The sequence below is a fragment of the Camelus dromedarius genome, chromosome 12 (genome assembly GCF_036321535.1).
Source record: "Camelus dromedarius isolate mCamDro1 chromosome 12, mCamDro1.pat, whole genome shotgun sequence".
In the NCBI taxonomy this organism is placed as follows: Eukaryota; Metazoa; Chordata; class Mammalia; order Artiodactyla; family Camelidae; genus Camelus; species Camelus dromedarius.
The window spans coordinates 10,125,564-10,149,584 of NC_087447.1; the positions used below are offsets into that span (position 1 = coordinate 10,125,564).

General features: G+C 45.9%; 1 protein-coding gene and 1 long non-coding RNA gene across 4 annotated transcripts; one reads left to right on the plus strand and one right to left on the minus strand.

Moving 5' to 3' along the window:
- Window positions 1–1,423: 1,423 nt before the first annotated feature.
- LOC105094895 (membrane-spanning 4-domains subfamily A member 8) lies at window positions 1,424–13,232 on the minus strand. 2 transcript variants are annotated; one of them, XM_010986997.3, is made up of 7 exons: window positions 12,936–13,232; window positions 11,968–12,187; window positions 11,346–11,468; window positions 8,363–8,422; window positions 6,465–6,599; window positions 2,992–3,105; window positions 1,424–2,845 (listed from the first exon to the last, which is right to left on the minus strand). In XM_010986997.3, exons 2-7 carry the CDS (start codon window positions 12,184–12,186, stop codon window positions 2,744–2,746), a joined length of 753 nt encoding a protein of 250 aa, XP_010985299.2. In that variant the 5' UTR covers window position 12,187; window positions 12,936–13,232; the 3' UTR covers window positions 1,424–2,743. The 2 variants fall into 2 exon arrangements, with proteins under 2 accessions (XP_010985299.2, XP_010985298.2); XM_010986996.3 differs by having other exon boundaries at window positions 11,968–12,190; window positions 12,936–13,227.
- Window positions 13,223–23,216, plus strand: LOC135322644 (uncharacterized). 2 transcript variants are annotated; one of them, XR_010383333.1, is made up of 3 exons: window positions 13,223–14,729; window positions 17,222–18,575; window positions 21,195–23,216. It is a non-coding gene; the product is annotated as an uncharacterized LOC135322644 (long non-coding RNA). The 2 variants fall into 2 exon arrangements; XR_010383332.1 differs by having other exon boundaries at window positions 13,223–14,131; window positions 14,520–14,729; window positions 17,222–23,216.
- The last annotated feature ends 805 nt before the right edge of the window (window positions 23,217–24,021 follow it).

The following is a 24,021-nucleotide window of genomic DNA, read 5'->3' on the forward strand; positions in this document are numbered from 1 at the left end:
ATAATGTCATCACTGCCAGGTCACACTATGTCGTCTTCCCCTGCTCCCAACGCAAGCCTGCTTTTTCACTTGGATGTTTCTGGCTGTGGGAACATAAGACAGCTTCCCTGTGGAAGGGGCACTTGAACTTGCCACGTGGAGGAGGTGGGGCAGGCATATCAACTAGGAAGTAGAGGAAACCCTCTTAAGACATCCCAGATTGGAGGATGGTGAGTTCTGACATCCAGGGCCTCATGGAAAGCAGTTTAACTTTGATGTACTGATTGGCACCATTGAATGTCACAGTCTCACTTGAGATTTGAACCTCAAGCTCCCAGGAGGTGGGCTTGAGTACGTAGGCTGGGAAGATGGTCCAGGGCAGCACCATGTTGGAGACCAGTGCTTGAGGCTGAAATGAGGGAGGTGAGCGCCAGCAGGGGGGTGAGGAGGGCTCCTGAAGAAGCTGGAGCAGAGCCAGGACAGTGTTTTAAGGAGAGAGTGATCTTTTGGGTCAAATCCTGCCGAAGTCCAGTGAGATAAGGACAGACACAGAGCCAGGGAGGGCCTCGGCCACTTTGGTGAGAACAGCCTCGTCACCCACATCAGGATGTGGGAGGAAAAAGCCAGGCTGAGAAAGGTGGGAGCTCAGGAGGTCTTCAGACCTTAATCACCCTGCTTTTCCCACCACCTGTCCCTGCTTCTGCAAGGAGCCCTGGACTGGTCACCGGAAATTCTGGTTCCAGTCCTGCTGGGGATCCCAGCTGGGCTGACGGCCTCAGGGACGTTTCTGTCCTCTCCACCTCTGTGTTCCCACCTATCCAGTAGTTGAGTGGATCGCAGAGCTCTAAGATCTCTTCCCGTTCTTATGTTCCGTTGCTCTGCAGGGGATGGGAGTGAATGGAGGTGTGCAGATGGATAGTTTGTGGGGTAGTGCAGAGCAAGCAAAAATTTCATTGCCCCCAAGAGGTAGTGAGCCATCACCCCAGGCTGGTGAAGGGGTCCTCTGGGATAAGGGTCCTAGCACACAGGATTAATAGTGCAGATGGTGGGAGAGGAAAGGGACTCTTCCAACAAGAAGAAATGGTGACTTCAGTAGGGCATTGGCAGGTGTGACCTGTCTAGAGGAGCACCTATTGAGTTAGGAGCTGCTTTCTCTGGGATGGCCCACACCACAGGAGGGGAGACACAGCAGGCGAGGCTGAGTTAACTCCCAGGTCAGACAAGTCAGGAAGGAGGCCCTGCAGACGGAGTGGAGGAGCCAAGTTGAGGGTTAGGGTTCTGTAGAGTGAAAGGTGGGGGTCGGACAGGGCAGTGAGAAGCAGCAATAAAGAAGGAGATGGAGAGATGGCCAGACTTGCTCTGCCCATCCAGCCCTCCAAGATCCAAAGAGGCCAGCCCCTTTCCGGGAGCCCAAAGTACAAACATCACATCGGGAGAAGCAGGGTTTCCAGCACAGTTTTATATTTTGTCAGAACAAAGAAAATTAAACAAGTCAGAGATACATTTCTTCAAGGTTTCAAAACACACACACACACACACACACACATCAGCCGGTACACAGCATGTCAGGATGGCCTGGGCAGTTGCGAAGGGCGTCTTACCATCAAAGGGGAACCAGCATTGATGTTCCAGGAAGAGAGGCATTTAATTTTTATTTTTAACGTGGACATTCCTTTTACTTCTGGTTCATATGCCCTTTTCTTTACTAATTAAAGCAGATCTACAGTGTGTGTTTGATAGGCCACAAACCGGCTATTTTAGTTAGCAAAAAATTCAATTCATATGTAAGCCAGAATGTCTTCCCTTTCACATAACTTAATATGTGAAAATTTCTTTTCTCACCTCATAACTTTTAAATTTTTATTTAATTTTAATTTTTTTGGTGGGGAGAGGAGGTAATTAGGCTTACTTATTCATTTATTTTTAACGAAGGTGCTGGGAATTGAACCCAGGACCTTGTGCATGCTAAGCACGCACTCTACCACCAAGCTATACAATCCTCCCTCAGTTTACAACTTTGGAAGATACTGTAAGACAGTGTTTACTCAGGAGCACTATTGCCTCAGTTATAACACCAAAAAAAAAAAAAAAAAAAAAGACTGATCATTTTAGTGGATGATTCACTCTCTTCAAAGGTCTTCCCAACGGTGTGTGTTTCCTTATTCCCTAAAAAAGCCCTCTCCCTCCCTTGGTGCCCCACTCAAATGTTGCTTCCTCAACCTGGCTTGTTCTCTGCTTCCCACATTCCTATTTGCATCACTGCCAGAATAAGTCACACCCCTCTCTGCTCTCTCTCTGCGTATCCCCACACTCTGACCCGTTCTAGAGAAAATTGCTTGTCTATCGTCCTCTCTTGAGGCCAGACGCTCCTTGAGGTCAAGGACTGTTGTGTACACAATGTTTGCCCTCCTCCTGCTGTGAATAGAACCTTGAACATATCAAATGCTTAGTGCATTTTTATTAAATGAATGGATGATTGAAAGATCGGAGCTTGGGTTGTCTAGACATGGGTGAACACAAGGGCCCCTTGTCGGATGCCCTGGGGAAGACCTTTTTTGTTAAAATCCGTTTAAAATTCCTGTCTCCTTTTTAATAGAGGAACAGCAGAATTACCAGGCTGAAACGAATCACGGCTAGGATGCGCGCGGTTGGAGAGACAGCTCCTTTAGATTGTCAAAGAGGGAAGAATCTGGTTTCCAAAGCTTAGAAAGGGAAGGTCTTCTTTGGGTTCCAGTGAAAATGCTTCTAGAATCTTTGGTTTTGCTTATTTGGGTTCTTGGGTCTCGGAAAAATTTGGTGGCGAGGTTGCTGGTTCTGGGATGACAGCTGGGTTTGCCACATAGACATTCGGGAAGACCAAGCCCACCTGGAAAAACAGACACACGAGAGGCGGGCTGCTGGGGGTGCAGGAAGGACTGCGCATGCGCGCGCTCCTCCTGCTTCTGCAGAGCCCTCTAGTCTCCACCCCGCTGGGGACCTCTTGCCACCCACTGAGGAGCTTCCGGGACTCACGGTGTTGGGTTGGTAGCAGACCAGCTGGCAGCCAAAGTGGGACAATGTACATGCAATGCAGAACCCCAGGAGGCAGAAGACGAGCAGCACGCCGGAAAGAGCCTTTCCAGGGACCTGGAACCAGAATGGATGCGAAGGACCTGAGTCCTGGTCTGGGGGTCTGAGCTCTGGGTCTGCAGCGGACATCTCTATGGCTTTGAGGAAGTCCCCCAACCTCGTTTCCACCTCGTCTCAGCCTTCTGGGGAAACTGGCCGGGTTTTTGTGAAGGTCAAGTGTGTTTGTGAAAGAATTGTTATTTTAATACTCACTGGCAGTGCTCTGCTGAGGGAAAGAATTGTTCCGGTTTAGGGAAATGCGTTGATAACTTGTTTCAGGAATAGGGGGCAAGACCTGAGGGTGTGGTCTGGAGTCGGACAGTGAAACAGTGTTCCCTGTAGGAAGGGAATAGAAACTTGGGACTATGGACAAGCCACAGAGAGAAGCCATCTGGTGAGAGGAGGAAGATGGGACTGACCGGTGTGACGTGAAGGTGGTGCCTGCAGGGAAAGGCATCCTTTGAGAAGTTAAGACTTTACAAGACAGGGATGTCTGACCTTCAGGAATCAGGAGTTTCCTGGGCTCTGATGTAAACCTCTACCACCTGTCTGAACCTTTAGAGAAAGGCAGCTGCTGAGACAGCCTTCTTGGCTTGTGACAGTGGCATTTCATGGAGGGAAGTAATTGGGACTTGGGAAAAAGAGTACATGAGAGGACCCTCAATTTTCACAAGTTCAGCAGTAGTAGATTTCACCCAAGGATCAGGAGAAATCTAAGCCCACCCCTTGCTGTTCTCCAGGAACACTCAGGAGAATGGGGGTCTCCCACCGCCTCTGGGGAGAAAGTGTTGGTCGAATCCATCTTAATCTTAAAGGACAAGGGCTGAATGATCCCATCTGGATTCTAATTACTTAAGACAATAAATATGAACATAAGAGTACACGACACATGGTTGGTATCAAATACATGTTTGTCAATTATAATTTAAGAATGGCACTTGTGGGAGCCAGCTGCTTAGAGCATCCTCCCTTTAGGGGAGGCCCCTTCTTCACTCTTTCCCTTCTCCTCCCTCTCAGTTTAGCAAACATTTATTAAACATCTATTTGGTGCCACCAAAGGCCCAGAAAAGCATCTCGAGAGGCACAGTCGAGAGGCACAGTCGAGTGAGGGAGAGAGATAAAGATGTAGATAATTGTAATCTATATCAGACAAGGTAACAGCTATAAAAGAGGGAGGGAAAATGCCTCAGGGGCACTGAGAAGGGGGGGAGAGAGAGATTAATTTTTACTAGAAGATTTAGAGAGGGTGGGGGTAGGAGAGGGTGTCCTAGGCAAACGGAAAGGCAGAATGATGACGTCTTAGTCAATGAATCACAGAGGCTTAGGAAGGACAAAGGGCTTTTACAGATGATGCTGGTCCTTTTCAAATGTATTTTTAACAAAATTATTCTTTTACAACGAAGACCTTCCATGGAGAAGGGGTCCCTGAAGCAGCTTAGATATCTATCGTTTGATGGGCATTAATCCATGCTTGTCAAACCCTGGAGCACCCCCTCCCTTGGATCATGATTTGCAAAGCTCTGGTGAAGCCCAGCTCTCCTTGTTCAGATGGGAGGCCCAAGGGCCGAGGGTGGGGTGGGCAGCCAGAATGGGGGATCAGATATTTGGTTTTGCAAATAAGCAAAACCAAATATTTTTCTTTCTGGGATCAGATATTGGCAGAACTGAAATTACTCTTTTTTTTAACTTTCTTTTTAAATGGAGGTGCTGGGGATTGAACCCAGGATCCTGTACACGCTATGTCCTCCCCCTAGCTCAGTGGTAGAGTGCATACTTAGCATGCACAAGGTCCTGGGTTCAATCCCCAGTACCTCCACTATGAAAAAAAAAAAAAAAAGGAAATGATGTTGACGGTACAACTGGATACCAGAGATGGGAGCTGGGGAGAGAGGTGTTGGCTGGGGCTCCTCACTCTAGAGTTGAGAAGGTGTTTTGTGATCACCAGTGGGTGAGAGGGCCAAGGCGGTGCATGCAGAGGAACAAAAAGAGGACCAAGGACTGAGCCTGCGAGAGTGGGAAACAGAGAAGAAGCAAAGGAGACAGAGGAGAGAGGGTTGAGGAGAACCAGCTGCAGGTGGAGCCTGGATGCCATGTGACCTCCATCAAAGAGGAGGCCTGATTGGGGAGTTGAAACAGATGTGGTTTTTAGAGAAGTGTGGCCAAAAGTCTGATCAGAATGGGTTCAAGAGAGAAATTGAGAGGGGAGTGTTGGAAGCAGTGAGTGCAGATAATTCTTTTAAGGATTTTTCTGCAAAGAGGACCAGAGAAACAGGAGTGAAGCTGGCAGGGGAAATAGGACCAAGAGGAGGTTGGTTGGTTTGTTTTTCATGATGGAAGAAACAAAAGCCTGTTTATATGCTGATGGAAAAACTCTAGTAGGGTGTAGGGAGAATGGATGATATAGAAGAGAGGCAGTGGGAGGAGGGCAGGGGAACCGGAAGTGACAGCCTGGAGCGGGCGGGTGAGGACGGACTCCTATGCAGACGGGGAGAGTGAGTTTATGTGGGATTCATCTCTAGCTGCATCCTTCCACACGGGAGCTCTCGGTCCCGGGTGGCTGTTGGGCACCTGAGATGTGGCTGGTCCTAAACTGAGATGTGCTGCAAGTATGAAATACACACTGATTTCAAAGACTTAATATCTCAAATGCAAAGTATCAAACTAAGAATCTTTTTACATAAGTTCTGTAACCTTTTGGATATACTGGGTTAAATAAGATATTAAAATGAATTTCATTTATTTTTTCCCACCTTTACAGGATGGTGGTGAGAACATTTAAAATCACATACGCCGCTCACATTCTATTTCGATTGGATGGGGCTGATCTGTATATAGTGCAGGTTGACAAATTATGGTCCATGGGCCAAATCCTGCCTGTTGCCTATTTTTGTAAATAAAATTTTATCAGCAAGAGCCCATCTCATTTGTTTATGCATTTCCTATGGTTGCTTTCTGACTGCAAGATAGGGTTGAGTCATTGCAACAGAGACCAGATGGCCTGCAAAGCTGTAAATATTTATACTCTTGGACACTTTACGGAACATCTCTGCTGATTCTTTGTCCCTAGTAATGGTCAGGAAGGCAAGAAAGTGAGCAGAGGTGCAGATTGGCAAGTACATATGCGTTATATGTATAATTGCATCAAATTCTCTCAGCACTGTTACAAGGTAGGTACTGTTTTACAAAAGCAGAAACTAAGGCTTAGAAAGTCACATTCTTAAAGTAACACAACAATAAAACTACAGGCCAGGGACTTTAAACCATTCCAGTTCTTATGGTGCTTGGTGGAGAAGCTCGGTTGTCAGGCCCTTTGTGACAATTTTCTAAACCAAGCTAAGCTGGAACCCAGAGGAGCACTGGTCAGGGGGCATACTCACCAAACCCCAGAAGGCATAGTCAGGATAGCTGGGGTACACATAGAACGGGGATATACAAATGTCTGTGATGAAGAGCATGATTCCAGTCATAGAGAAGATTGCACCGACGATGTTCAAGCCCAAGCTGCCCTTCAGCTGAAGAAGACACAGAGGGTCAGAGTGGAAGAGGCAAACTGCTCTGAGTTGAGCAGCAACTCAAGTATTTCTTAATGTGAATTCCCAGAACCCAAGTCCTGCAGCAAGTGAAGCTGTGTTCTGTGCAAAAAGGTGTTGGGGTAAATGAACTTAGAAAAAAGCTAGGTTGAACAGAGTTAAACAGGTCTTCAGACTCACAGACATAGAAAACAAACTTATAGTTGCCCGGGGGAAGGGGGTGGGAAGGGATAAATTGGGAGTTTGAGATTTGCAGATATAAATTACTGTATGTAAAATAGATACACAACAAGTTTCTACTGTTTAGCACAGGGAACCATATTCAATATCTTGTAGTAACTTACAAAGAAAAAAATATGAAAAGGAATATACGTATGCATATGTATGACTGAAACATTATTCTGTGCACCAGAAATTGACACAACATTGTAAACTGACTATACTTAAAAAAAAAGCTAAACAGATCTTTGCTGCAGGACTTTTCAGAGCCCTTAACGAGGATTATGGATCTTCTAGAGAGGGGATAACTAAACAGAAATTTCCCCAAGTATGCCTTTACAGAGTAAGTGTCCCCAAGAATAATCTTTGGGAAACACGTGAGCCTTTTAAGCCCCAGGAGATAGGCAGGAGGCTTGGCCCCAGTACCTTGGGTTGTGACAGGCTCTGATGCTCCAAGATCCTGGGCCATGTGCAGAAAGACATGCCCAGAATTCTGAGCTTCTCTTTGGAGACTTTCAAATAGCTTTCATCTGATGTAGGGACTTGGCCATCTTGAAACCCCTTACCCTAGATAACCTGCTTGCGAGAGGAACTCTCGCTACACTCTCGGTCCATTGCTGGGGGACCACAAAGCCTCCTCCGTGTTGGTTTACAGAGATCAGCTGGAGGGATTCCTCAGGGAGGCAGGTGCCTGAGCCTTCCCAGCTTCCTTGCAGAAACAGTGGGGGTCTGTTCTGTGTGCTGCGGGCACTGTCAGTGTCCCGCTCGGCTGGAGAGGAGCCCTGGTCCCCGGGAGCTCTGTGCCTCGTCCTGGCCCCTCTCACAGTTGTTCAGGGAAGCTGTTCTGTCTCTGTCTCCACGTTCTGATGCCGTAACTAAAGTGGCTGTGTTGCTGTTCCCTCCCCTGAATCCTCTGGACTCTTTCCTTCCTGGGACTCTGGCCAGGTTCATGTGGCCCTGTTACGGAAATGACAGGCCAGCCAAGAAGCAAGCACCACTCAGAGGGTTGGAGTACTCAGATTTATTACGCTGGCAGGCTCAGAGGGGCTTCTGCTCCGAAGCTCTGAGCACCTCCGAGATGTGTGCATGAGGTTTTATAGGGTTAATTACAAGCTCGGGGCTATTAGCCAATAAGGCTTGAACAGCAAAACCAAGGAATCAGTACACTGGAACTTATCTATTAGGAACAGATCACGTTACTGACACTTGATGAGCTTGGATTTATGAGTTAGCTTGTTAGCCCAGTAAACTGACACTAAACTTCAGATTTATGAGTTAGCCCAGCAGAACTTAGATCAGTAAACCGTCAGTTATTACACTTAGATTTATGAGTTATCTTGTTAGCCCAGCCCGGCTTTTTCTTCACAGTCCTGTGTGTGAGGATGAGTGAGCATGTGTCAGGGCCCCGTGTCTGGTTATAAATAGGTGCAAGGATGGGGAAGGATGGTGTGTTAACCTTCTTTTCCCCTAGTGTGTCTCTCCCGTAGGTCCGCAGCTGGGACAGCCGGTCTCAGGAGGTGACTTACCAGGCAAGAAGATTTTGGCTGATTTTCTGCTGATACTGAGAAGGCTCCTGAGATGATGAACTGGTATGGGAGAGATGGGGTTTAGAAAAAGGTCAGAGGTTAAGGCCCCCATCTTCAGATTTCCATGACTCTGTTCTCACACACATTCTCTCATGGGCTCTAGGCTCCTCCACTGGGACCCCAGCTCAACACGGGGGAAAAGAATGAATGAATAAATGAATGAATGAGGGGACTGTTTGGCACCACATGACCGGGCAGTGAAGTGGGATCAGCAGACCTGGTTTTAAATTCTGGCTTGAAACTCATGTGATCTTGGGTAAGTCACTGATTTCTCTAAGTAGTCATGTCCTCATCTGAAAAAATGGAAAAAGGACATGTCTTCCTAAGCGTCATCATCATGTGGTAATTTCTGCCCTGCATCTGGCATTTAGTCTGTCTTGCACATAGCAGGTCCTATACATAAGAGGTGCTCAGTAAATGTCACTTGTTTCCTTTCTTTTATTTTCCCACATGTGCTTCTCATTGGTCTCCCATCCTTATTTCAGGGTTCAGTCAGGGACAGGGGTTTTACAGGGAAGAAGGAAGGGGTTACCAGCGTCTGCTCTGCTTCTAAATGTTTGCGCCCAACATCAGTCCTTGCCTGTCTGCACATCTGGGTGAGTACTTTTTAGTTACGCAGAAAAATGCTGCCTCTTTACAACGCTGAGTATCAAATATGAAGACGATGAGGTAGATTGTGTGCGCTTATTTCAGCACTGGCATCTGCAGGCAGAGTGGCTGATGGGATTACCTGCCATCCTTTGCCCAGTGTGGTAGCTACAGTGGGTTGCGAGGCCATCAGCCATGGTTTTGGAAAAGCTCTGCTGAGCACTACATCAAGTGCTTTTTGTAAACCTTGCTTTATTGAATTGCCTGATGGCCCATCAGGCACCATTATTCTTCCCATTTTATAGATGCATGGACTGAGACTTAGAGATTGAAAACAGCTCACCCAAGACCATCCAGCAAGTAGTAGAGCTGGGAATCAGATACACGTGGTTGACTCCCGATCTCATGTTCTTAACCCTCACCCTGTGCTCCCTCCCACTCAGGGTAGATGCTTTTGCAGTGGAGTGGAAATGGTTTTTTATGTGGAAACTTACTCTAGCTGCATATGCCTTCTAAAGGGAATGGCATTTTCCCTGTAAGTGGAAAAACAAATCTCCACTGTACACCCTTCTGTTTAGAGAGACTTGATGAGGAAGAAAGGGAACAAAAGGCTGGATTTCTGAAGTTCCTGCTGGTCCTTTTGAGGTCCTGAAGGAGATGTGACTTTGTTTTGGAAGAGGATGTTAGCGATCTCTAAGAAACAGAAATATCGTCCTGGGGTTGAGACAGCAACAAACAACAAAACTGCAGGAAAAAGGGGGGGGGGGTCACGAGAGCTGAAGGGTGCTGAGCATCCTGGCGAAGGAGAGATGGCCAGTGAGGCATCTGAGATGCCAGGCCAGCCTCCTGCCTGGCATATAACACTCATTGGAATCTAATACTCAATAGCGAGTCATTTTGTGGCTGGCGTGTTAGTCCTCTTCATTGCCCCGAACTCCACAGCTGCCTTGTGAGTCAGTGCTTGAGGGGAGAGAGTGGAACTGGTTCCAAGTTAGGTCTGTGCAGAGCGGAGAGAAAGCCTCAGTCTCGGGAGACGAGCCCCGGATGGGAACGAGAGAGAGCAGGGACTCAGAGAAGGGTGCTCCCAAGAACAGAAGCTCTGCCATCTCGCAGCAGTTGTGTGGGTAGGAGGGTGGGGGTAACTCTAGGCTATTTTATTTAAATCTCATGGGAGAAGGTTGACTTGGGCTGACGTCTCGGTTACTCTGGAGTTTTGCTGTTTACGAGAAAGGTTGCATTTGAGTCCCAGACAGGTGTGTGAGTCAAGGGACAGACTCTGTAACCGGGAGAAAAAGTGAGAGTGGTGGGTGGGGAAGGGAAGCGGGAGTGTGTGTGTGGGTGTGTGTGTGTGGAGGGGGAGGACACTGAGGAGAATGCAAAAGAATCATAAAGGCAGTAACTTGGAGAAGAGAAAGAACCTGCTGTTCTTAACCTTTCAGGGAGTCACAGGTCACCCTGAGATTCTGATGAAAGCCATGGACTTTGCCAGAAAAAAACTGCCATATCTAACGTATGAAGTATTTTCCCAGAATGGGGACTCTGAAACCCATCAGGGGGCTGAGTTCCCCACTGCTTAATGGCTTAGTGCCTCCTGACCACACATGGAAAGGCTTTCCCCCCAGAGCTCAGGCTGTGGTCATATGTTAAACAACGCTTGGGGGCTGTTCCCAGTACATCTTTTTACACGTGGGTGCTTTTGTGTGAATTACAAAAAGGTGCCACCTCTGCGCTGAAAAACTAGAAAAAGGTTCCCTGGCCTCTAGGGTGGGTGGATTAGAAAAGGCGCCGCCTCTGGGTGAATGCTGCCTGGCAGAGCTGCCCCTTGGTGTTAGAGGCTGAATTGAGTCCCCTAAAAATGTATCTTTTGAAGTTCTAACCTCCAGCACCTCAGAATGGGACTGTCCTTGGAGACAGGGCCTTTAAAGAGATGATTAAGGTTAAATGAGATTATTAGGGTGGGACCTAATCCAATAGGACTGATGCCTTTACAAGAGGAGATTAACAGACACACACACATATTGTGTGAAGGCCCAGGGACAAGATGGGCATCTACAAGCCAAAGAGAGAAGCCTCGGAAGAAACCAGCCCTACAGACACCTTGATCTCAGACCTCTGTGAGGTAATACATTTCTGCTATTCAAGCCACCCAGTCAGTGGCATTTGTCATGGCAGCCCGGGCAAAGTGAAATGCTTGGCGAACCAGACCTGAGCTGGATTCACACCCTGCCTGCTCCCTGGGCTGGGAACCTTCTGCAGAGCACGGCTTGATAAGGTGGCCCTACGTGTGGGAGCCCTCTCCCGGGGACTTACTTGCAGGGTGGCTGGCGTTACTTACCCAGATGCCTCCCCAGAACGGAAAGCCCCCGTAGAGTGAGACAGCTGTGTATTGTCCCAAGAGGACGGTGCACATGACCGAGCCCAGGCCGATGTGAACCAGGCCAATGAGGATCTGGACGGCCTGTTGGGAGAACCACAAACAGAAGCCTTTGTTTCAGAGGCTGGACCCGGCCTCCCCTTTGTGCCTCTTTTTTATTCTAATAAATCTTTTGTTTTCCTGGTCTACAAAGGAATATGGAAAAGATAAACATGAAATAAAAACTGCACACCCTTCCCCCAGCAGTCGGAGGAAAGAGCAGCTCACGTTTTGGTGTCTAAACTTCCATCACTCTTTTCAAATCTACATATTGATAATACAACATATCTCTCTATGTTTAAGTTCATATTTCATCATGAACACATCCTCATGGTATTAAGGATTCTTCAAATGTTTTTTAAGGGCTGCCCAGATTCCACGGTGTGGATGTGGAGTGGTCAGAATGGAGATAATTTACAGGGAAGACTGTCCCTATTATTTTCATATTGTAAATAACACTGTGATGAACATCTTGTAGATAAATCTTTGTGCTCATCACACTCTACCCACGTGGCCCCTGCCTACAGAGTGAAATTTCACTTACCCCTAAGGTTTTGCCTTCTTTCAAGGTCCTCTGGGCCAGCTGCTCACTCACAAATGGTTGTGAACCAGGTAGGTTCCCATGAATTACGTGCACCTGGGGCTGCTGGTTTGGATACAGGGGCACCTGAGACATGCCCCCCGGGAACACAGTGTACCCATTTTGGGGTGCCACCACAAACACAGAGTTGGCCAGGGGGGCCGCTGAAGTCATCGGATTCATGCTGCTAAAAAAACCAAAAGCAATAGAGTTGTCCCTCTCGTGTGCACTCATGATTACTTTGAAAAAGGACTTTTGCTTCCATTAGCTCATTTGAGCATCTCCTCCCACCATGAGTTTATTAATCCCACTTTAGAGACACTACTAGGTACCAGTTATAGGGCACTTACAGAGAGCCAGGCAGTCAGTGCTTTACAAATACATCACCTTTAATCCGTACACCTGCACAGCTCGACAGACGAGAAAACTAAGGCCCAAAGAAGTTAAGCATTACTGGAGGGCAAGGACTGTATCTCTTTTGGTTTTGTGTCTCTCATAATGCTTAGCAGGGCGCTTTGCATATAGTAGCACTATCTGATTACAACATTTTCAGAGGTCGAAAGTCTGTTGGAGAACAGTGAGTCCAATTCTCTCAATTTCTGGAAAAGGAAGCTGAGGCTGGACGGGTGGACACGCATTCCCCAGGGTCCCAGTCCTATAAATATTAGTTAAATGGAGAGCATCACCCTCAACTGGAGCCCTGCCGCCGGTGTAGACACCACTGAGTGTCTCGTGCTGTTCAGTTTTCTAGGTTATTTGTGAATTCTGCTCTGGTTTAAAACATTTTTTTCTTTTCTTTTTCCTCTCTGTTTCTTTGGAGCAACTGGTACAATAAGCCGTGCCATGGGCTCCACCCCACACCTGGGTTCCTCCAAGGCTCGCTGGGCGGCAGAGCCTTACTTCTCACTCACCCACCGAGTGAAGGTACTCACTTTGCTCTGCCAGCAGCCACGTCTCTCTTGTTCCTCTCCCCAGTTCTTTGCTGTAGGCAGCTTGTCTTTCCGCAGGGAATGAATGCACTGGGTTCCAACGAAGGATGTTTAGAAAGATCCAAAGTCCACTCCACTTTTCTCCTAGGAGCCGGTCAGCTTACCAGCCGCTTAGAGCTCAGCTTCCCCACCCCACCTACTTCCTGTTTTGAAAGAGGGGCCACTTAACTGCAGTTCAGTTGGGCAAGTGTTGAATGGTGTTTGTTCTTGGTGCCCTGGGAGACACAGAAATGAGCTGGTACTCGTGGGTGTCGTGTGCGTGGCTGTGACATGAGGCAGAATGACACAAACGCCACAGTAGAGACACGAGAGTCTCTCGCAGGAGAATGGGGGCTGACCTGAGTGACTGGATTTGAACAGATGAGGAGAGACTTTCCACAGAAGGTGGAATTTGAAATCAATAAACCACATGGGAAAAGGGGAGTCACAGCTTGCGAAAGAATTGCAGTTAACTTAAGTCTATTTATTCTAAGTCAGAGCCTGTGAAAAAGCAGAAAACATGGTGGGTAGGCAGGTATCCAGATGTATCTGTGATGGACATCGTGTGACTTGCACAGGCAGAACGCACAAGAACTGTACTGGGCCATGAGGATCTTGATGGAATGGTCCACGACACATTCACATTTGAATTTCTATTGAGGCAGGAAGACAAGATTACAGCCACTTTGCAAAAGGACCAGGAAACAGCCTTGGGCAAAACAGGTTTTGTAAGCTAAAGATCAAAGGCCTGAGTCCCGGGGGAGGTGGGGAACAGGCTTGCAGGAATAAAAGGTTAACTCCATCTCTGTTACACTAATAAGTACACCTAGTTGCCGCAAGACAAGAAGCTTAACTGTAAGTTTTAACCTTATCTGTTCCTGAGCTTTCTTGCAGAAAATTCTCATGCATTCCTTTCCCCTCACAGACCCACTCCTGTTCCTGACGGTCACCATGGAGCCACCTGCTGCTGATCAAAGGAGTCTGACGATTTCTGGAAATTAGCTGTAATCATGAGACTGTTACAGAAACGACAGGCCAGCCAAGAAACAAGCACCACTTGGAGGGTTGGAGTACTCAGATGTATTACGCTGGCGGGCTCAGAGGGGCTTCTGCTCCGAAGCTCTGAGCACCTCCAAGATGTGCGCATGAGGTTTTATAGGGTAAAGTACAAGCTTGGGGTATTCGGCCAATAGGCATAGAACAGCTTTAGCAGCATTATCATCACAAAAGTGGAGGCAGGGAGGCAGCAAACCAACATTCCAAAGCCAGATATGTATCTTTGAAAACCCAGCTGGCTAGCAAAAAACATGAACAGCAAACCAACACTAATTAACCTAGATTTACAAGTTAGTCCAGCAGAACCCATATCAGTATTCCAATACTTAGATTTGTGAGTGATCTTGTTAGCCCAGCCCAGCCTCTCCACATTCCTAGACTTGTGAGTTATCTTGTTAGACCAGCCTGGTTTTTCCTTCACAACAGCTCCAGTCTCAGGTCAGGCCATGTGGATGTTTATGGAAGTCTTCTGCCATTATGTCCATCTTCCAGGTGTGTTGGAGCCAATCAGTCTTTGTACAGACTTTTCCAGCTGTTGTCATGACAACCGTCAACTGTCACGGTGCTGGTGGGTGTATCATTTAGCATGCCAATACATTACAATGAGTGTATGAGGCTAAGGTCCACTGGAAGTCAAATCCTCCACCATGGCGGACTTTCAATTCTGACCAGTTCTTGTTTCTTCTCTTTGCAGCCACTTAGGTAAGAGCAATGGGCTCTATTGGAGGGAGGGCAGGGGTATGGTCCTGGGGACAACAGCCTTGGTAACAAAAAGGAAAGTTACTTTTAATTAAAATGCCAGCCATTTGTTGGGCCCCCATGTCCCCCCAAAACCATCTAAGGCCTGGGAGACTCCAGCTTTTCTATAAATAAGACGCAGGGGGTAGAGGAACCCTAGATCCTACAGAAGAACTCAAAGGTGTTGTTATGTATATTCCTGAGGAGGAGCCAAGGTCCTGCCCCAAGGCTGCAGTATTGTTTCTTGATTGTTCCTCTCTTATTTCTGCATTCCCTCCCTTCCCTGATTAGCAACTGTTTGAATCTGCCCTTTGGAATGCAGGGAAGGTCGAAGAGGCTGAAAGAAGCCTATTACTTATGGACAAGAAACAGGGGAAATGGAAAAGATTTGTACAAGGAAGGACCCTACGGGGTCTTGCTTGGTATCATTTCTGCTATAGATTGAATGTTTATAACTCCTCTGCAATTCATATGTTGAAACCTACTCCCCAAGGTGATAATATTTGGAGGTGGGGCCTTTGAGGGGTGATTAGGTCATGAAGGTGGACACCTCTGGAATGGGATTAGTGCCGTGATAAAAGAGACCCCAGAGGGTGTCAACTCTCTCACCCCTCCCTACCATGAACGCTACAAATGAAAAAAGAGTTTATCTGACACTTTAAAAGTTTCAGTTTGGGAGGCACTGATTCCAGTAAACTCTAAGGGAAACAGAAAATGACAGAGATTTATGAAGGCAATATGGACATTCCAGAAAAGTTACATAAGTTATTTTTACAGAACTATGATTACTGCCTGCAGGCATTCAGCAGATTGGTTGCTAAGCTGTGGTTTCTAGTGGGTAACCACAGAAAGAAGTTCCCCATTGTCCCCAGGATGGGCGGTTCAAGGATTTATATAGCACCAGCGTGTGGTGTAAGTTCTACTTCCCTAATGGCCCCCAGCTTCATTTTAGATCTTGTAATGTAAGTGAATCCACACCGTTGTGATTTGTCCCCAAGAGCTCCCTCACGCCTTCTGCCGCGTGAGGACACGCCAAGAAGACGGTCATCTGTTGTGAAGGAACTAAGCCTTTGCCAGACACCAAGTCTGCTGGTGCCATGGTCCTGGGACTTCCCAATTTCCAGAACCATGAGAAATAAATGTTGTAGTTCAAGCCACCCACATTATGGTATTTTTGTTAGAGCAGCCCAAAATGACTAAGACAATTATCTATGGAATTTGAGTTATTGTTAAAAAGCCAGTCACAACAACTCAACAACTAAGATTAAATGGGAATTCACCTGTGTTTTCTCCTAGTACTTGAGTGATGCCTGTATCTTACAGGGAATATCTATACACACCACATGTATCTTACATGTATGTATTTTAAAAATTTTACCAATTCACAGGTAGTTTAAGTCAGCTTTATTTTTATTTTCTCCACTGACAGTAGGTGTATGGTGTCAATGTACGTTTTTCCTACTGCAATGCTTCCTTTCCTCCAAACTATTAATTTTCTTTTTATGAATAATATAGTATGTGACTTTACTTTTTACATTTTCATTCCTAATACACTTAGAGTTCATTCTCATGTATAGTATTGTTGCAGAAAAATGTGTTACAGCTCAGTGTTACAGTTCGGTGTTACAGCTCAGTTGTGACAGCAACCTGGATCTGGACGAGAGACCAAGCAGCACTCAGAGAGTTGGAGAACTCAGGTTTATTATGCCAGCGGGCCCACAGGAGTTAACACTCCAAGCTCTGGGACCCGTCTGTAGGTTTACAGAGGCTTTTATAGGCTGCCAGTTTACACTTTGCAACATCATATGCAAATAGGGTATAACAAAAGTTGACTAATTAGGAACAAGCTTTGTAGAAATGGACCAATCAGGAGGAAGAGAAATAACCAATCAGGAGTGAGGGAAATGGACCAATCAGGAGTGAAGGAAATAATCAATCAGGAGTGGGCTCAGGGAACCAATAGAATTTCAGGGGTAAGTAAGCCGTTTCAGAGGCAAAAAGTGAGATAGAGCCTCTGGGCCAGGGAACTGGATGGTGCTGGCAGGAGAGTAGTGGCCCTGCTTGGGGGTCCTGCCTATCTTTTTATGGGGCTTCCCGCCTCAGTATGAGATATGAATGTAATTTTATATTTTCCCAAAAGGCTACCTAATTGTCTGGTACCATTTATTAAACAGTCCATCTTTACTCCAGTGATTTGAAATACAATGCTTATAGTGTGTTAAATTCCCATATGTATTTGCCCCTGATTCTGTTCTTTCTCTTCTGTTCCACTGGTCTATTTTTCTGTTCATGTGTTAGTGCAACAATGTTTTAATTAAGGAGGATTTGTAGTATGTTTTAATATAGGGCAGGTCTCCCCTCACAGGTTTTTTTCCTTTTCATTATTTTTCTGGCTATTCTTGCTTGTTTCTTTTTCCTTATAAACTTTACTATTAATTTGTATACCCCCATAACAGAGCTTGACAATTTTTGGAAAGATGAATGATGTGAACTGACCGCTATAGGAGAAAGTAATGAAGCATCTGAATGCGGACCCATAGGTTACTAAGCCCAAGTTGTTTGGGGGCCAACCTGCTGATGAAAAATTAATCAGCTGATCTAAGAAAGAAATGGCAACTTTTATTCAAGCCAAATTTGAGGATTATAACCTGGGAAGAGCCCCTCAGAAAGCTCTGAGAACTGTTCCACCGGCTAGAAGTCAAGGCACAGTTATATAAGTGTTTTTTGAGACAGAGGGCTGTACATCAAATAATGTATTATTGACAGTTTGCATAATCCAGATCTAAGTGTCATCATCATTGTGGTGGGTCATGAGATTCTATACAAGATCAAGAATGAATGTTATCTTTTACTGAGTTGTCTAGTTGATGCAACAGGAGAACGTTACTCTTTATGGTTGAGCAGGTATTCCTGCCGATGGGGGAGTTTGGTTAATGCCTAATGCAGATACAAGATGCACAGTGCGGGGGGAGAAAAAGATTGAAACCCAGTTCCCTGTAACAGGAACTCATTAATTGATGCATACATCATTGACCTTCCTCCCTTCCTGTATCACTTTTCCATTCTCTCACAATATCCGAATCCTCATGTCAGCTTTGGCTTTTGAGGGAACCCCAAATAAAACACCCGCTGCCTTGGGCTTTGAAACAACTGCCAAGAATGAGAATACGAGACCCTGAAGACCAGAACAGATCATGGGGCCTGCATAGCTAGTCTAACCCTTCCCGTCCCCGAGATGATGCTCACGTCTTTTCTACAGCATCCTTGTCAGTGCTAAGCACTTCTGGTTCTCTTGTCGGGGAAAGGAGGTGAATGGGTTATCTTGCCCTAGTGATCTAGAGAGAACTGCGTATCCCCCCAAAGATTCAGTCACTACACAACCACCCCACTCATTCTGGGCATGCAGCCCACTCATTCTGGGCATGCTGATGGCTTGTGTAAACTTTTGTGCATTTTTGTATCACTCAGGGTCCTGGAAGAAAAACAGAAGGCAGTCTTAGAGGTTTACCTAAAGGAAGATTAATGAAGGAACTAGTGACAGAAATGTGGGCAGGTCATGGGAACCAAAACAGATGTTGACACACTGGGGACCAATAACACGGAGGCTATTACTTCCCCTGAGACTTAAGGGGCAAGGAGCAGGAACCATGTCACTGCAGCAGGAAAAGCTGCAGCCAAGGATGTGGGCTGCCTCACAGGTACTGAGACCTTAGATAGAGGAACTGAGCCTACTATCAAAACCATGATCAGAACAGGGGAATTCTGTCTCCTCCTGACCCCTAGTTTCATTGGCTGAACATCACCAGAAGGGTAAGTCCGAGAACTGGAGATGAGGCAGCCCATGTGGGCTAGCCTTTCAGGGTCCAGAGCAAGGCAGAGAAGGGCTGTGTTGGTTATCTTTCGCCTGCCTCTCCAGCTCTCCCCTCCATCCTTTTCCAGTCTCTTGTGTCCCTGGGGACTGAGCTTTATATGGGGTTCATCACTAGGCACCCTTGCCCTCCTACTCCAGCTGGCTGCAGGAAACAGGACACCCTATTAGGAGACTGCAGGAGAGAAATGGCAAATTGTTTATTCTCTCAATTCCCCACCCACCGTGATGTTGCCAAGGGCTGGTGGGCCCCTTGAGCAAAGGTCACTGCTCCTGTCAAAGTGGGCTTCCCCACATGGCTTTCTCCTGAGGTCCAGGCAAGCATGATTTTCACTTGCCTCTTCAGGCTTAGATGATTACGGTTTGCTTCTGCTCTTAACAACTTTGACATATTGTTCTATCACTTGTGGTTTCTTTATTCCCTGCCCACATTTTGCAACACTCCTCCCCACTCCCGTATTAAGTGTCCATCAGGTGATCGCACCGGAATGTTCTAGCTCAGTCCTACCAGTTACCTGACTGCTCTGAGAGCAGAACATGGATCTGGATGGGCAAGTGGAGAAGCACGGTGTCCCAGCTCAACGTCAGGCAGAGAGCAAATCCAACTCCACTCTGCCTTTTGGTTTCACTCCAGCCCTGGACGAGTCCCACTCACACCGGGGAGGGCCACCTGCTTTACTCGGCTCACCAGTTCACATGCGAGCCTCTTCTGGAAGCGTCCTCATGGACACATCCAGCAATAATGTTTAACAGCCATCTGGGCAGCCTGTGGCCCACTCGAGTTGACACATACAATTACCCATCACAGATGGCAATACTATGAATTCTTTTTTTTTTTTAAACAACCTTTGTTACTCTTTTTTTTTTTAAGTAAATGAAATTAAATGAGCTCCCTGTATTTCACGTGTTTATTCCAATTTAATAATAATTGATTTTACGTTAAAGCTGTCTCAGATCTTTTCTATAACATACTTGCATGAGATAGTTACAAATGTAGACGACGGTGGGATGGTTGGGACTACGGCTGGGACAGCCTCATTCTCGCCTGTCTCCTCTATGTGCAGTGTGGGTGCCAAGGGAATCTCTGACACATGGCTATTCATAGAGAGATGAGTTGCTTGCTTGCTTGCTATGAGTTATTCCCCTTGTGTAAAACCCCATGTCAAGATACGGTCCCTTTTCTATAGATTATCTCTTCAATCTATTTGAGTATGTGAAGGCTCATACTGGCCACAATAAAGAGCCACTCAACTCTGAGCTGTTCTCTTAGGCCTTGGTGGCCCCTTTCATAATTTGGCCTCATCTTCATACTGACCCTCAACTGGCAGCGTTTTGCTGAAGGCTTTGCTCTGCGTGGCTCTCCATGCTGCAATTCCCAGGAAGCCTGAAGCTTCCTGCCTCATCTCTCTCCAGTGGCCCAGTATTGGGGCCTGCAGGCACTGGTGGGATCTTTCTTTTCTCCCTCTTGCAAACTCTGAACTCCAGGGGTGGTCCATGGCCCCTCTACCTGGTCACACAGCCATGCCTTCTCTTAACACTGCCAGCTCTTGCTCTGGCTGTTCTGGAACAGGTTGGAATGTCCCACCCAAGGCTCGAAGCCCGTCAGTGGGGGATGGGGGCTCTCCTGTAGACACCCACAAGCTTTATGGCTGCATTTCCTCTCCCTCACCTCCAGAGAGCAGACACACTCAAGTGCCGCACGCTCGCTGTGGGATGCTGAGTGAGAGGGGACTCTCCCCTCATAAACCCATAACCCTCCAGGGGCCGCGGGGGATGCAGTGCCCGGTATTGTGGGAAAGCACCTGTGTTTGTTTCCAGGGCTGCTGTCACAAAGCATCACAAACTGGGTGACTTAGGACAACAGAAATGTATTGTCTTATTGTTTTGAAAGCCACAAGTCCACAGGCAAGGTTGTGACAGGGTCCTCTCCCTCTGGAACCTGTAGAAGGACCCTTCCTCACCTCTTCCCAGTTCCTGGGGGTTTCCTGCAGTCCTTGGTGTTCCGGAGCTTGCAGTTGCATCACTGCAATCCTCTGTCTTCACAAGATGTTCCCCCCGATGTCTTCACATCGTCCCTGTGTGTCTGCCTCAGTGTCCAAATCTCCCTTTCTTATAAGGACACCAGTCATATTGGAAAAGGCCCCACCCTGATGACCTCATTTTAACTTGATTACTTGGTTACCCCATTTCCAAGTAAGCTCACAGTGTGAGGCACCGGGGACTAGGCCTCTAATGTAGCCTTTTTTAGTGTGTGTGGGGGGAACACAATTCAACCCATGACAGCACCTCTCCGCAAGATCTCAATTGATTTTTGGGGGGTTAGAATGTTGAGTACATCTTCAGACGTGGACTCTGTCACCAATTCTTGAAAAATAGAAAAAATTCCATGTAGCCTCCTGTATCATCATGCTGCAGATACAGTGATAAGAGCTAATAAATGATAAATAATACTTTACTGAGGGATTACTGTAAACTAGGAGCTGTTGTAAAGCCTTGTAATGATGTTTTGTCATTTGATCTTTGCATCTACTGGGCTTGGGACTATTGTTTCTGTTTTGTAGGTGAGAAAATAAAAGCCTGGAGCCATCAGGAGTCTTGCTCTTACTACACCGGCATTACACCTGCTCCCAAGGTTAGACTATTTCCTTCGTTCACATGAAGGAGTCCCTTCACTCAGGCCAACCTCTTCCAACTTGAGTGCGAGTGGACATTCACTATTACATTCCTACACTGCCCCAGCTGGCTGTGTTTATCCGTTGTTAACTCAGACTGGCTCTTAAGAAAGGAAGAGTCAACTTGTGGTCAAATTGCATCCTTTATTGAAGAAGTAGGAAAAAAGAGTAGTGGAAAAGACTTCATTCGAATGCATTTTCCATGAGGCCTCTTGAAAAAAAATTACGGAGTTCGTCACTAATTCACAATTAATCTTGTCTTCACTGGAGTCACACTGGGTCTTTGCAAATTATGAAGAGATAGTAGATTCCGACAGTGAGTAACCTGGGGTGAGTTAAGTGATAGCAAATTACTCGTTATTATTCTCTGAAATAAAAGCCTTGTCCTTAGCCACTGAGTCAAAACAAGGCAAAACAGTAGAAACCAGAAACAAACATGTAAACCTAGAGTGCGACCAGTTGAAACCATAATGAGGAGGTTGTATCTACTCTGTCTTGGAGTGGAGTCAAATGCACATCAGACCCAGGGTCCATCAGGAACCCGAGGTTTCAATGAACCACAACAACCTTATTAAGCTAAACTACTACTCTTTGCAGAATCACTTCAATCTCCAGCTGGACTCTGGTGGGTCCTAAGTTTCCTCCTGGGTCCTCTGCTTCCCGTTCTGGGTCAGAAGGAGAAACATCTGAACAACCAATGGAGCAGAGAGCTATCTGGCTCAGATGACACGATTTTGGGGTGTCACTGCAGAAGACATTCTAATGAGGACAGTGTCATTATTTTCCTGAGTAAAACGCTTGCATTTTTGCTTTTTGTGTTTTAAGTTTTAAGAATATTGTGTTGTCTTAGCACAGACACAAAAAGCCTGAAAATTCACAAACGCTTTGAACAGGTTTATAATCAAGTGAAAAACCGATCCATATTCAAAGCTAAGCACAACAATTGTTGAGCAGTTAGAAATAAAGGAGAAGCAGTTTATGAAACTAATTTTAGTTAAATCTGAGGCATTAGTTATCCAGGAACATCGAGTGTGAATACTAATATACAAAACATTAATAAACTTCCTAAGTATCTTTCAAGTTTATCATCTTCTCTTTATCCCCTATTGTTGAAATTTAGGGACTTGCATTTGGCTAACATGTTTCCTGTTGGAGCAACCCCTTAATTATCCCTGTCTCCTGCCTTGTCCTTCTCTAATCCGATCTCTGTTCTTCTGATGAATGACTCCTTCAAAATCACTCTACTGCACATTTATCTGAATTCTTCACGGCAATCCCAGCCCCTCTGCCACTACTCAGTTCAGAGATGGGCTGGCCGAAGGCAACTGGGCCAGTGTGAAGTAGAGAGGATTCCTTTTGGCTTCTGAGAAAGAGAAGCCAGTTTCTCCTGCTGCATCTGACCCAGGAAGTAGGCTGCCCTCACCATCCTATGGCCTTAGGATAAAGATGAAGATTGCAGAGGAAGACGGAAAGAATCTGGGTCACTGATAACATCACTGAGCTATTGCACCAATTGATCCTGAAGTCCCCCACTTGTGGACTTGCTGTTGTAAGAGAGGACATATTTCCTGATTGATTCAGCAGTTTGGTGGGGGGATCTGTAATTTGCTGCAGGAAATAAAATAACCATAAAGTTTGATAAGGAAACTCTTCTGTGTGAAGCCCTTCAATAGCATGCTGGTACTTACAGACTAAATCCCAAACTCTTCAGTAAGGTGGTGTAGCCCTGTTCAGAACTGGTGTCAGTTTCCATTACTCTCCTCCACGCACAATGGCACAAACATGCCATTCTTCTGGATCCAGACAGAGTTGTAGACTGTTTTGTTAATATGCAATTCTTTTGGAGGGATTAATTGTCTATTTTTATTTGGAAAGAATTCAGAGATGAGGAGATGAGCTTATCAGCCATTACAGTCTATTTCTTTCCATCAGTATTTAGTTACTGTTTTTATCCTTTATTCTATTAAGGTAGTATATTATATTGATTGATTTTTTTTTCAATTTTTAAAAACTGTGCTGAAATACACATAATATATAACACCTTAATTTTAAATGTGAGCTCAGTGGCCTTAAGTATGTACATAATATTATGGAACCATCACCACCATCCATCCATCTCCACAGTTCTTTTCATTTTGTAAAACTGAAATTCTATGCTTGTTAAACAGTAACTCCACATTACCCCCTCTCCTTGGCTTCTGACAACCATTCTTTTCTGTCTTATGATTTTGATTATTCTAGTATCTCATATAAGTGGAATCACACAGTGTTTGTCTTTTTGTGACTGGCTTATTTCACTTAGCATAATATCTCTAAGATTTATGCATATTGTAGCATATGTCAGAATTTCTTTCCTTTTTAGGGCTGAATAATATTCCGTTGTATGAATAGGCTACATTTTGCTTATCCATTTATCTGTCTATGGAAACTTGGGTTGCCATGTTTTAGTTATTGTAAATAATGCTGCTGCTGTTGAACATGGGTGTACAAATATCTCTTTGAGACCCTGTTTTCATTCTTTTGGGTATATATCCAGAAGTGGAAGTGCTGGATCATATGATAATTCTATTTTTAATTTATTGAGTTAACACCATATTGTTTTCCATAAAGGCCGTACCATTTCACATTCCCAGCAACACTGCACAAGGGTTCCAATTTTTCACATCCTCACCAACACATGTTATCTTCTGTGGCTTTTTAAAAAAATATTAGCCAT